Below are 11,978 nucleotides of genomic sequence, written 5' to 3' on the forward strand. Positions count from 1 at the left end.
CATATAAACTTAAATGAAGGCAGTCTTGTTTTGATGCAAACTTTATGCAAACACTGCCAGATAAAGGATAACATTACATTATCATTGAGTTAAAATAAAAACTGGGTCCATATCTAGTATGGCTATATGCAGAGTAATGGAAAGCAAAAGCAGAGATTTTTTTGTGATTTCACGTATGAGTGCTGACATTCTACTAACTCAGTATGTGAGTGGGTGAAAGAAAAGAAAAACATACATTTAAAATGAACTATTGAACTTCGTAATACTTACTGGTGAAATCTTACGTTATTGTTAAATGCCACTCAACTATAGTCACGGCATACTCAGCGCGATCATGCGTTGATTTATCCTTACTTCTTACATTACATTCACTGAACTGTAGCTCACACGACTGACATGCATAACCAACTAGTGAAAACACATGCAACAGTAAGAAAACAACGAAACGGCATACTTGTCGATCAGGTGAAGCGCCGTGTTTATTTGGCCCAACGAAAGCTTGTAGTGATCCTTGTCATACAAGACGTTCATCAGGTCAGCGTAAAACGGATGAATGTCCTATGGAAAAAAAAGGACAAAAAAAATTAGATGATCAACTCGTTGCTCAACACGAACAAAACACACGGAAGTCACGAGTAATGTTGCACACAGAAGCTAACCTCCAGCTTGGGGAAGTCCGAGAGCAGCTTGCTCATGCGGTCATGAAAGTTTTGCTGAGTGAACTTCACTTTGCGCATGTAGAATTGTCGGATACGGGATATCTTGTAGTGCCGGTGAACGACAGTGGGGGTCTTTCTCTGTGTCTTTGACAAAGTGATGTCTATAAAATCCTGATGGAAAGAAATCGAAACACAATATTAGCAGCTAGACTTTGAAGGCCTTGTGACATGGCACAAGACGGGCTAGAGACATGCGTTACGAAGGCCCAAGGCAACGCAGTCGGGCTGTTAGGAAAATTATTTGTTCACTTACCTTGGCGGTTGGGACCACCCCGATCTTCTTAAAGTTATACTGCGCCATTTTCGAGAAAATATGGGGCCCACGTGCACTTTAACGCCGAGCACGACGCAGGACCCCCGGAAAAGAGAACACATAAACAGCGCAATGACGTCATACACAACGATTGTGATGGCGATTCAGCTATATTTTTTAGATGGAGTCACCTGCACATAATTCAAGCTTAATCTACATTGTTGTTTGAACCATGACCTACTACACTCCTGACCTGTTCAGATAGCGGGGTTCCTATGGGAGCGCGTGTCCCCGCTCTCGTTCAATCGCTCGCCGTAGGTGGCGCTACCTATAACCTGTTCGTCTGCTACTGTGCGGCCGGCAGGAGGGCGACGGACTGATACCATGCGTCTGCTTCTGTGACAAACTGCCTATACGTGTGATTGTTTTTTGCTGAAAAGGCTAACGTGTGCTATGTGTTACATTTTAGTAGTTAGGCTATACTGGTTGATTGACTTCTAAAGCTGTATATTTGCGTAGAAATGTCTTGCTGCATGGTTGTTTTTGCCATTCCAGCCTAAAAAAACTTCAATTTAGTATTCATAAAGCTTTTGACTAATAATGTACTCATTGGTAATAGAATATCAAACTGATTTTAGGTTGTTTAGGACGCGTCAGGTGAAACGCAGTGCCCCTGTTGAGCACTTACCTTGGACACTCGCCCTGGACAGGTGTTACACTTGTAGTCAATTGATAGAAGAGAATAATGCACATACGCCCACGGACGCATATCAAGGAGAGACACAGGAATTGAAGCTTTAACTCTTACTGTGACCTACACAACAAAAATTGTGCGTCAAATTTCGCTACGGGAGTTTGTCTGCTGGAACGGGGAGCGCTGGCCGATGCGCGTTTCTATGATTTTATATGTCCGTGCGATGAGACGATATGGTAAAGGCAGTGATGTGCCTATCGAGGGCAACACATTGCGACCCCAATAAAGTTTTTATCGTCATCATTATCATCATCTTGTCGAGCATAGTTAATAATAATAATAATAATAATAATAATAATAATAATAATAATAATAATAATAATAATAATAATAATAATAATAATAATAATAATAATAATAATAATAATAATAATAATGTTTTATTTTTCATCAATAGTTTGATGAAGGACAGCGGCAGGTAAAAGCTGCTCTTCGAAAGAGGCAGCTTGACATAGGCCCACAGACGCCTTTAGCACGACAGCACTGGCAAACAGTTAGCAATGTTATCTAAGCAACAATTACAAAAATATCAAGTTCAAAAATTCAGCCTTCTTGTCGTTCTCGTCCAGCATTTCCTGATGATGAAAGGGCAGTTGAAATGCGTAAATCACGCGCAAGATAACATACTGGAAGAAAGCGGAAGTGCAGGGGAGAATGGAAGCTTGACCCGCTGAAACATCGTAGAGCAGGGAATGCCGGCGCATCCAACAATTCGACATTTACGTACTGGACTTGCCCTTGTCAAGACAAGTTTAGATGTTGTGGGAGAGTGAGCAAACGTTCACACACACGCTACTAAAGGAGGCTGTTGCTGTCCTGACAAAGAATAGTGCACCTGATTGTCGAAACCTTGCATTTGGCATCATTCCTTATTCAACAATTCATAATCGCGAGAAAAGATATGCGTTTACTCTTAAGACAATAATAGATGTTTCATGTCACCACGTGGACATTCAATTGCAGCTATGCTACATTAATGAATTGCGCAACTTCAGACTTGCGTCATGTTCAGTAACCGGCCACCGACTCACACATACGGACTAGCGGAAACTGTTCACTTACACTTTCCAAACCATTCCTTCCTTTTTGAATGCAATGCTGCTCGCTCAAGTTTATAAGGCAGACATCACATGTGCGTCAAGCGTGGCTTCCTGTACGAGCATAAACCGATCGGCCCATAGCACCAACACAACACAGCTTGCAAATTACTGTCTTTCCAGTTGTCAGTCCAATGTCCCTAATTGTTTGCGACGACAGAAATTTGAACTCGTTGTTCGCAGGATAAAGGAATAAACTCGGGGTGCGCCAATCACGCAAGGGGGTACACACCGACCTTCGTATCTTAAACACTTGCTCATGTGCGCGCTTACCCACCAACCTTCTTTTATTCCGTGTCCTTATGTCAGGCCTACACCTTCGTATGACCAGAAAGATTGCCAGCATCGGCGTACACTAAAATGTCACGTAAATTTATATGAAGAAGAAAATCTATAAACAGAGTTTCTCTCGAGCAGACATCATGACAGCGGACTTGTCATCCTTAAGGCTATAATTGTATTTCAGTCTTTCAGAAAACAAGCCTGCTTGTCGAAACGCCGCCTCGAAACAACTTTGCTAAAACTACTGATTAAGCGAGTTGGTTCATGATTATTTTCAGTGTTTGTGTGTGTGTAAACAGCGATTAAAGAATGGGAACAACCCCTGTTCACAGGTTTTTTACTGCAAGCTTCCATCCTCCCCTTTCTGACGTTTCTTACAAAAAAGTATAGGGACACTAAGTTAATAGACTGATAAATGAGTACCTGATAATTCTCTATCGTTCCTGTTCCGATCATACGACTATTAGAACAGAAAAAATTAAGACTAGGTTTAATGTTCTGAGTTTGGCGAACAATCTTCGACACGTGCACGTCGCTTTATGTTGCGTCGCTCCTTGTGTACTTGGCCGCATTGGCTGAGAACATTTCTTTGAAACTTGCTACTTCAGACCTTGCATCTACTAACACAGCAGTCTTAGACATTACCTGAGGCCGTCAAAGTATGACGTCACTGCTAGCCGATGCGCGAGAACTTAAGGGTAGCATCGCCACCTTTACAATCTCTTATAGTTTCGAGAATTCCTTCGCTCACCGGACGTCCTCTCGTAGTACGGGTGATGTTGATAGAATTGACTTACTCCTAAATTGTTATTATGTTCAGAGTCATTTAAAATTAAGTGCGAATATAAAAGGATTAATATAACATTCGTCCACTGACGTAACTGCGTACCTGCAGCGTTAGAGCGCCATTCGCCTCGGCGAGGGCTTTCATCTCGAAAAAATCTTTCTTTAGCTTCTCTAGCTGTGAATGCAAATTACTGTTCATTTCTTTCAGCCTGCTGCACTTCCGCCGCAACGTCTTAGTTGCCGCGACCAGGGAGCGCATCTTCTTCAAACCGATCGACGTTTGCGACGTCATGGAGCGCCGCACTGGCCTCTTCTGGTGTTCCCCTTGTATAACTGAACTACAGTCCTCCATGTTGTCCTGACTTGATGGAAAATGCAACCACTCGGCCTCTTGTGCAGTTTCAATTGGGTTTTCAGAACTATATACTTCCCCAGGCTCCGCTGATGCTCGCTCTTCTTGAGAAGAATCTGCGTTGGACGTTCCCCTGTTAAGCCGAAAAAATAGCGAAGCATGACAGATATATTGTCCCGCTAAACGCATAAGGGAATACTGCTAACATTATTCTTATCCGTTGTTGTGTTAGACTTCAAGTTTTACTTACAGTATTTTTACTTGTATGGGTGCCAGCGTTGTTTCCCCCTGCGTTCGTTTTAGCCGCTTTTTCCGCGGCATTGGATCTTGCCCACGTGGATCAGGAGAAGCGGGAAATAAGGAAGGCACGGCTGTGGGCTTCAACATCTTCCTTTTCGTCACTGTTCTGTAATCTTCAGCGGTAAAATGCAGGCTGCATACCTTCGACCGGTCGCTGGGCTCCCAGCGATGCTTTCCTGAACCTTCATCAAAGGTAAAGGCGTATACGCATGGCTAGCAAGATTGCAAAATAACAGTCCATAACACCTTTTTTGTAATTAATTTTTCCAAAATGTAACAAGCCAAATGGGGAGGTTAAGAAAAAGCATAGCCACGATTTTATTCTGGGGAAGTACCTGTATACCCATTTAGTGCATTTTCATATTTTCTCGCAGCCTTTGTAAATGTCTTTTTAGATGACTACATTCGTCGATTGATGTTTAGTGATGGTACGTGGTCGAGTCCAGTGGCATACTTGAAGCCCTTTATTCGAAGAGCTCATTGGCTATACAAGGTTTCATAACAAAGCTGAATTTCCTAATGGCTGCTCAGTAACGAAGCGCGACCCAATACGACAGAGCCGAAACCGAGGCGCACTTGAGCGCCTTGGTCTTGGTTTAGAGCGCAAACCTCTAACCTGTACAATGACTCCGCCGTTGACGACGATGACTTCAGTGGTTTTTGTTCTTTTGCATTCTCCAAAACGAATCTTTGTCATGCATGATGTAATCTCAGATGCAGCACGCACATAAATAGAGTATCTGTCGCTGATTATTCCAGGTTCCTCATTTCGGTTTCACCGGCTGGGTCTCTTAACCCTCACAGAGCCGATGGGCTCATTGCACGAAGGACTTCAATTATGTCATTATACCCGACCGCCTGCCAGCCCTATATAGAGTGAACAGTTAATCGCCACATTTCGTTACCGGCGTAACGTTTCTAATTACCTTAAGTAAGCTTATACAGAAACGAACAAAGCTGTATGGGAAGATAGAGGTTTGAGATGAGAAATACATTTGACCAAATTCGGTCGCTAACTTCAGTGACACCCAGTGTTCAAGAGTTGTCCATCGCTAAACACACACACACACACACACACACACACACACACACACACACACACACACACAGAGAGACAAACTGTGGAGGCAGCACGTAAATATTTCATATCATTAATTTTTTTATGGATTTCGGCGGCATTTGTTGAGGCAGCCTTCGGGAAGGGTGCTCGAACCCCTCGCAACCCACCGCTACGCATTTTTACATAATTTACAGATTTCGTATATTTACTTTTTTCTTGTGTGCTATATTTAAATTTCTTGGCACTATTTGTGGAGCCTGCCATATTAGCCGCGGTACTTTAAAAAAGCTTTCATGTTTTTTAGCTCAGTGAATTAGCATAACACACGGAAATAAAGTTTACTAAAGCACCCTGGTGCTTCTTGCTAGCTTGCAACTCGTTCTGAATTGAAACGACTCTCAAAAACACAAGACTCACCTTTTCTTCCAATTGCCTCGATCCATTCTTCCCGTATGTCTGTGGCAGGAAACTCGTGAAAACTTACTTTACTTTGTTTGCCTTGTTCCGATTTGCAATATGGCACGCAGCAATACACCATACTTACATTTGAGGTGTCAGCTCATCTAAAAAAAAAAAACTGCACGCGGCCACTATTAGAGCTGACTACTGCAGCTATCTGCCGTCTGCAAGTTTCTGCACACGACCTACTGTGTTTCTGCGTATCTTCTGCAATTTGTGTATGCGTATCGTCTGGAACCATCGTGATTCAGTGTGAACAATGAATGCCTAACAATAGTTTTTTTATCTCGTTGGACTACGTTTTCATTCAAGAAATATTTTCATAATAAATTTTCCTTCATTTGTAGAAAAGTTCCCGTCTGCTTGCCACTGTGACCCTTTGTGTGCTTTTTTTACGGTTCTATTTCTGCTTCAAACGTCCACACGAATGCAGCCAACTCTGACGAGGAATCATATCGCTTTATTTGCCATATTTTACACATTCATACACAATTCATGCACAATAAGAACGATTTGCACTGCCACAGCGATGGCTGAAGCAGACGACAGCGAACAGGTGCTGCCTAGCGCCACGCCGCTCGTAGGTGACGGCCCTAGCGGCAGAAGGTATGAACTAGAACGTGGGCGCTGGAAGAGGTGCTCTCTGGGCAGGTCAGGAGTGTAGTAGGTCATGGTTTGAACAATACCAAAAAAAAACACTGAACACACAATCACACACTCTAAAAAATTGTCTAAAATATAAAAATTTTATAATAATAATGAAAAAAGTATTGATGTTGATTAGGGTTTTGTCGTGCCAAAACCATAAACTTTATGAAAAAAATCATGTCTAAAACAAATTTTTAAGCAAATAAAGCAGAACTTAAAATAATTTTGTTTAAGAATAAAAATAGTGAAGCAATTATGATTAGCATGGCACGTTTTTTTTTTCTATATATTACTGAAGTGATCGCTTTCGGCATATTTAGTCACATAGTTGTGTGCAGCAAGCTCTACCACAGTCTACGCTATAGAGCGTGCCTCCGGCGATCTTTAAACATGTTTTAATGATCGCTAAGACAAAACCAGTGGACAAAACAGAAGTGCTGAAACACGTAGCCTTAGGGGATACTTATAGGTAACGGCTGTTTCGAGTCCCGACTGTTGAAAGAGTTCCAAGTATTTGCTGGTTTACCTCCGTGTCGGCGCAGCAACCAGAGCATCCTGACTCAGTAAATTGCTTGAATAATGCATACTGCGAAGTGCTACGCATCTGTATCGAATGCGATAACGTGTACCGTAACCAGTATGAATCATGAACGGGAACGTATAGAGCTGTACATCACCTTTCTAAGGCATTGAATTTTTTCGCCCTGAAGAAGGGACCAAATCAGTCCCAAAACGCAGGGCTCCCTACAAACTTGAAGCCATTTCGACCTCCTAAACTTACCCAGCCAGACTTCTTTAAACAGGTCCATAGCGGCCCAAGAAACAGGACATCGCTAACAAATGCAGCTCGAGTTAGCACGTGTTCCGGAAGGCAGGAGAGCCCAAATCTTTCTGAATAGAACCTCCCCGCGGTATTTCGCGAGCGACTCGAGTGTCGAAGCACTTAACATTCAGCTCAAACTGTTCAGGGAGTCTGATTAGCGAAGTACGCAATCAAGCTATTATATAAATATATTACATCAACCCGACAACGCCCACTGCAGGGCCCCATGGGAAAACATCTCATTATTCGTCAATCAAAACGATAGTTGTAGCGCGGGAACAGAATGACAACTAAGAGGACACTAAGTGTGTTCTCGCGCTGTAACTATCATGTCATACCAACTAGCCCAAGCTGCCACACCACGGCAATCAACCAGGGCTTGTGCTTTCTGCTACTACGTTCTCACTAAACTCAAGTGAGTCTCCCCTATGTTGTTTCTTTTGTAGATGGGCTTTAGCCTTCAGCTTTTTTGCCCGACGAAGCGGCTAGAAAACGCTAACCGTCGACCTGGAACTTATATATCCCATAAATGCACAGCTGCTTGGTGCCACCAAACTACATTGACACAAAGGAGCCGAACTTTAAGGTTGTTCTAGATTTTTTATTAAAACAAATATGTACACATGCACTTAATGCATTATATTTATATATACCACGTGGAATGCCTAAGAAACAGGCAGGTTAACACAAAAAAACTTTATTTTGGTCAAACAAACACTGAAAAGTAAATGAAAGTTTTTAGACATGTACAAGTGGGTGAACACTTTTTTTTTTTTTAAACTTAGTCAACCTCCTCAATCGTTGGCCCACTTCCGGCACCTCCACCCGGTGCAGCACCAGCACCACCAGCTGCTCCTGCACCTGGGAATCCACCAGCAGGCATGCCACCAGCCTGGTACAACTTTGTGATGATTGGGTTGCAGATCTGCTCCAACTCCTTCTGCCGATGCTCGTATTCTTCCTTTTCGGCCAGCTGTAGTAATTGAGAAAGAAAAGGAGCGAAGTGGTCAGCCAGAACGTCCTACAAGCAACTACACAAGCTTTTAGATATTCAAACCTACCTGGTTGGAGTCCAGCCATTTGATGGTCTCCTGCACCTTGTCAAGGATCTTCTGTCTGTCTTCGTCGGAGATCTTGTCCTTGAGCTTCTCATCCTCAACTGTAGACTTGACGTTGAAAGAGTAGCTCTCCAGGGCGTTCTTGGCGGCAATCCTCGTCTTCTGCTTGTCGTCCTCATCCTTGTACTTCTCTGCATCCTTGACCATCCTCTCGATCTCCTCCTTCGACAGACGTCCCTTGTCATTTGTGATGGTGATCTTGTTCTCCTTGCCAGTGCTCTTGTCCACAGCAGACACATTTAGGATGCCGTTTGCGTCAATGTCAAAGGTGACCTCGATTTGCGGCACACCACGTGGTGCGGGAGGAATGCCTGTGAGTTCGAACTTGCCGAGGAGGTTGTTATCCTTGGTCATAGCCCGTTCGCCCTCGAATACCTGGATGAGCACACCAGGCTGGTTGTCAGAATAGGTTGTGAAGGTCTGTGTCTGGCGAGTGGGAATGGTTGTGTTGCGCTTGATGAGGACAGTCATGACTCCACCGGCAGTTTCAATGCCAAGCGACAAAGGTGTGACGTCCAGCAGCAGCAGATCCTGGACCTGTTCAGACTTGTCACCAATGAGGATTGCGGCCTGGACTGCGGCACCGTACGCCACAGCCTCGTCGGGGTTGATGGACTTGTTCAGCTCCTTGCCATTGAAGAAGTCCTGCAGGAGCTTCTGGATCTTGGGGATACGGGTGGAGCCGCCGACAAGGACAATGTCGTGAACCTGGGACTTGTCAAGCTTGGCATCGCGCAGAGCCTTCTCTACGGGCTCGAGGGTGCTTCGGAAGAGGTCGGCATTGAGCTCCTCAAAGCGGGCACGAGTGATGGTAGAGTAGAAGTCTACACCCTCGAACAAGGAGTCTATCTCAATGCTGTAAATAAAAAGCAGCACAATTAGAAAAGCAGGACAGGGCTATTAGCTTCAAGTGTACAAGTACCAGACATGTTTCTATAGACATAATCAAGGTCTCAATAGCATTTCCAGCTTGCTATGTCTAGAAATGAAGAGTTTTAGAACCGAGTAAACAAAAAGTGCAACGAACTAGGAGATGAAGGTAACACACGGTGCCAACTTTCAACAAATCAGCACTGTATGTGACGATTTATGTGCATCAATGTTCAGGCATATGTCGTATCAACTTGCTTAAGCTTACACACTGCATAGCTGTTAGAAATGTCAGCACCTTCTGGCAATTGCGTAATGGTCACAGGTGCCACAATGTCAACACAGCATGCTTAATGCAGTTGATTACCCTATATTGAGAAATGCAGCCTCCTATGCTATGTCACTGTCAAGGCGAGTGGGCTAGCATTAACTCCACACCAAGCTCTCATGCAGTCCACTACAGAACACGAACAGGAACATTTGGACCATTTAAACTAGTTTGGGAAGGTTGCGTCCAGCAAGTGTTGCTGCGGTATGTTACGCCAGACTCCACCCCTTTAATTATTACGCAATAACTCACACAGAACACTTATGCAAGACGGCCCTAGACAGAGGTGCAAGGGCACTCCAGCCTAACGCAGTAAAGAAAAAAAAAAAAAAAAGGAAACGCCAGCAACGTACCTGGCCTGTGTGCTCGACGAGAGCGTCCTCTTAGCCCTCTCACAGGAGGTCCTGAGACGCCGCAGGGCCCGCTTGTTCACAGTGAGGTCCTTCTTGTGCTTGCGCTTGAACTCTTGGACGAAGTGGTTCACCATGCGGTTATCAAAGTCCTCGCCGCCAAGGTGGGTGTCGCCGGCCGTGGACTTGACCTCAAAGATGCCGTCTTCGATGGTAAGGATGGACACATCGAACGTGCCACCGCCCAAGTCGAAGATGAGCACGTTGCGCTCGCCCGTTCCCTTCTTGTCGAGGCCGTAGGCAATGGCAGCCGCGGTAGGCTCATTGATGATTCGGAGGACATTCAGGCCGGCGATGGTTCCGGCGTCCTTCGTAGCCTGGCGCTGCGAATCGTTGAAGTAGGCGGGTACGGTGACCACGGCGTTGGTGACGGTCTTGCCAAGATAGGCCTCGGCAATTTCCTTCATCTTGATGAGCACCATGGACGAGATCTCCTCGGGGAAAAACGTCTTACTCTCGCCCTTGTACTCAACCTGGATCTTTGGTTTGCCTCCATCGCTGATCACCTCGAACGGCCAGTGCTTCATGTCGCTCTGGACGGCAGGGTCGTCAAAGCGTCGCCCAATCAGACGTTTGGCGTCTGCAAAATAAAACGATTATTGTAAGCGTCATAGCATGTGCGACAGGGTCGGCTCAAAAGACGTTACGAAAAATTGCGAAAGCACTGCCATGGGTAAAATTGAACGGGCGCGATTCAACGTTAACGGCGAAGAGGAAACAAGAAAAAAAGAAAATTGAACAATGCTTGTTTGAAGGCCGACTGGCAAAATGGTTATGAATGAACCATGCTGCTAATTATTCCTCCGCATGATGTAGCACACGGCGAGCGGCTCTGTATGAAGAACAGGCATACAGGCTTGCCACGCGGTGGTGTGCACAAAAGGCTGCCGGCACCACGGCGGGAGCGCCGCGCTAAGCCTATCTGCTCGTTTCGCCGGTCGGGCGGCCGAATCTCTCTAGGACTAGCGTCAAACAACCAGCATGACCAGAACTGTCAACGTAGACATTATTTTGTGACAATTTATGTTAAAGGAGAGGTGACTCACCGAACACTGTGTTGTTGGGATTCATCGCCACTTGGTTCTTGGCGGCGTCTCCAATAAGTCGCTCCGTATCCGTGAACGCGACATAGCTCGGCGTGGTACGATTTCCTTGGTCGTTGGCGATAATTTCGACTTTCCCGTGCTGGAAGACTCCAACGCAGGAATAGGTCGTTCCAAGATCAATACCAATAGCGGGCACCTTCGCCATGCCTGTAACGATGGGCGACACACAGGAAGAACACTGTTAAGGGCGTTTCCAAGATAAACTTCAACGAGCAAGGCCGAAACGGCGCGTAATCTCGTTCTACGACACGGGAACAACGACAGTTACCCACCTGTGTCCGAAATCCGCACTCAAGAATAAATATATTTACAACTGAGCTCGATGGACAAACTCGCTATCTCGTCTGCACGAGCAATTCTCACTACACAAAAAAGGCGACCAGTCAGTTTTATGCGGCTGGGATGTGACGTCATAAAAGAACCTTCTAGACGGTTCTTGCTCGACCAATGGAAACTTGCCGTGTCTCTGGCCGCATGGCGGGGAAAATGGTCTCACTTACCCGTTATGTTTAGTAGATCCACTCAGACCGCGCGAAAAACTACTATCACGTGATTCTTTAGCCGCCCTCAGTAACGTTGGTAGTGGCGGCGCAGCAGTCGTCGTTGTCAAGAG

General features: G+C 45.0%; 2 protein-coding genes across 2 annotated transcripts in view; both read right to left on the reverse strand.

Annotated features, from left to right (window-relative positions):
* Non1 (nucleolar GTP-binding protein 1) overlaps positions 1-1,131 on the reverse strand; it is a 57,111-nt gene extending 55,980 nt beyond the window's left edge. The window contains exons 1-3 of the mRNA XM_037423221.2: positions 973-1,131; positions 660-830; positions 455-558 (exon numbers count right to left, since the gene is read on the reverse strand). Of these exons, the coding sequence (XP_037279118.2) occupies positions 455-558; positions 660-830; positions 973-1,020 (323 nt within the window). The 5' untranslated portion in view covers positions 1,021-1,131. The remainder of the gene's footprint in view (positions 1-454; positions 559-659; positions 831-972) is intronic.
* Positions 1,132-8,113: 6,982 nt separating this feature from the next.
* Positions 8,114-11,777, reverse strand: LOC119172195 (Heat shock protein 70 cognate 4). Its single transcript, XM_037423224.2, has 5 exons — positions 11,638-11,777; positions 11,306-11,512; positions 10,203-10,839; positions 8,595-9,507; positions 8,114-8,506 (listed from the first exon to the last, which is right to left on the reverse strand). The coding sequence occupies exons 2-5, from the start codon at positions 11,508-11,510 to the stop codon at positions 8,315-8,317; spliced, it is 1,947 nt and encodes a 648-aa protein (XP_037279121.1). The 5' UTR covers positions 11,511-11,512; positions 11,638-11,777; the 3' UTR covers positions 8,114-8,314.
* Between the last annotated feature and the right edge of the window lie 201 nt (positions 11,778-11,978).

The sequence above is a fragment of the Rhipicephalus microplus genome, chromosome 4 (genome assembly GCF_043290135.1).
Source record: "Rhipicephalus microplus isolate Deutch F79 chromosome 4, USDA_Rmic, whole genome shotgun sequence".
In the NCBI taxonomy this organism is placed as follows: domain Eukaryota; kingdom Metazoa; phylum Arthropoda; class Arachnida; order Ixodida; family Ixodidae; genus Rhipicephalus; species Rhipicephalus microplus.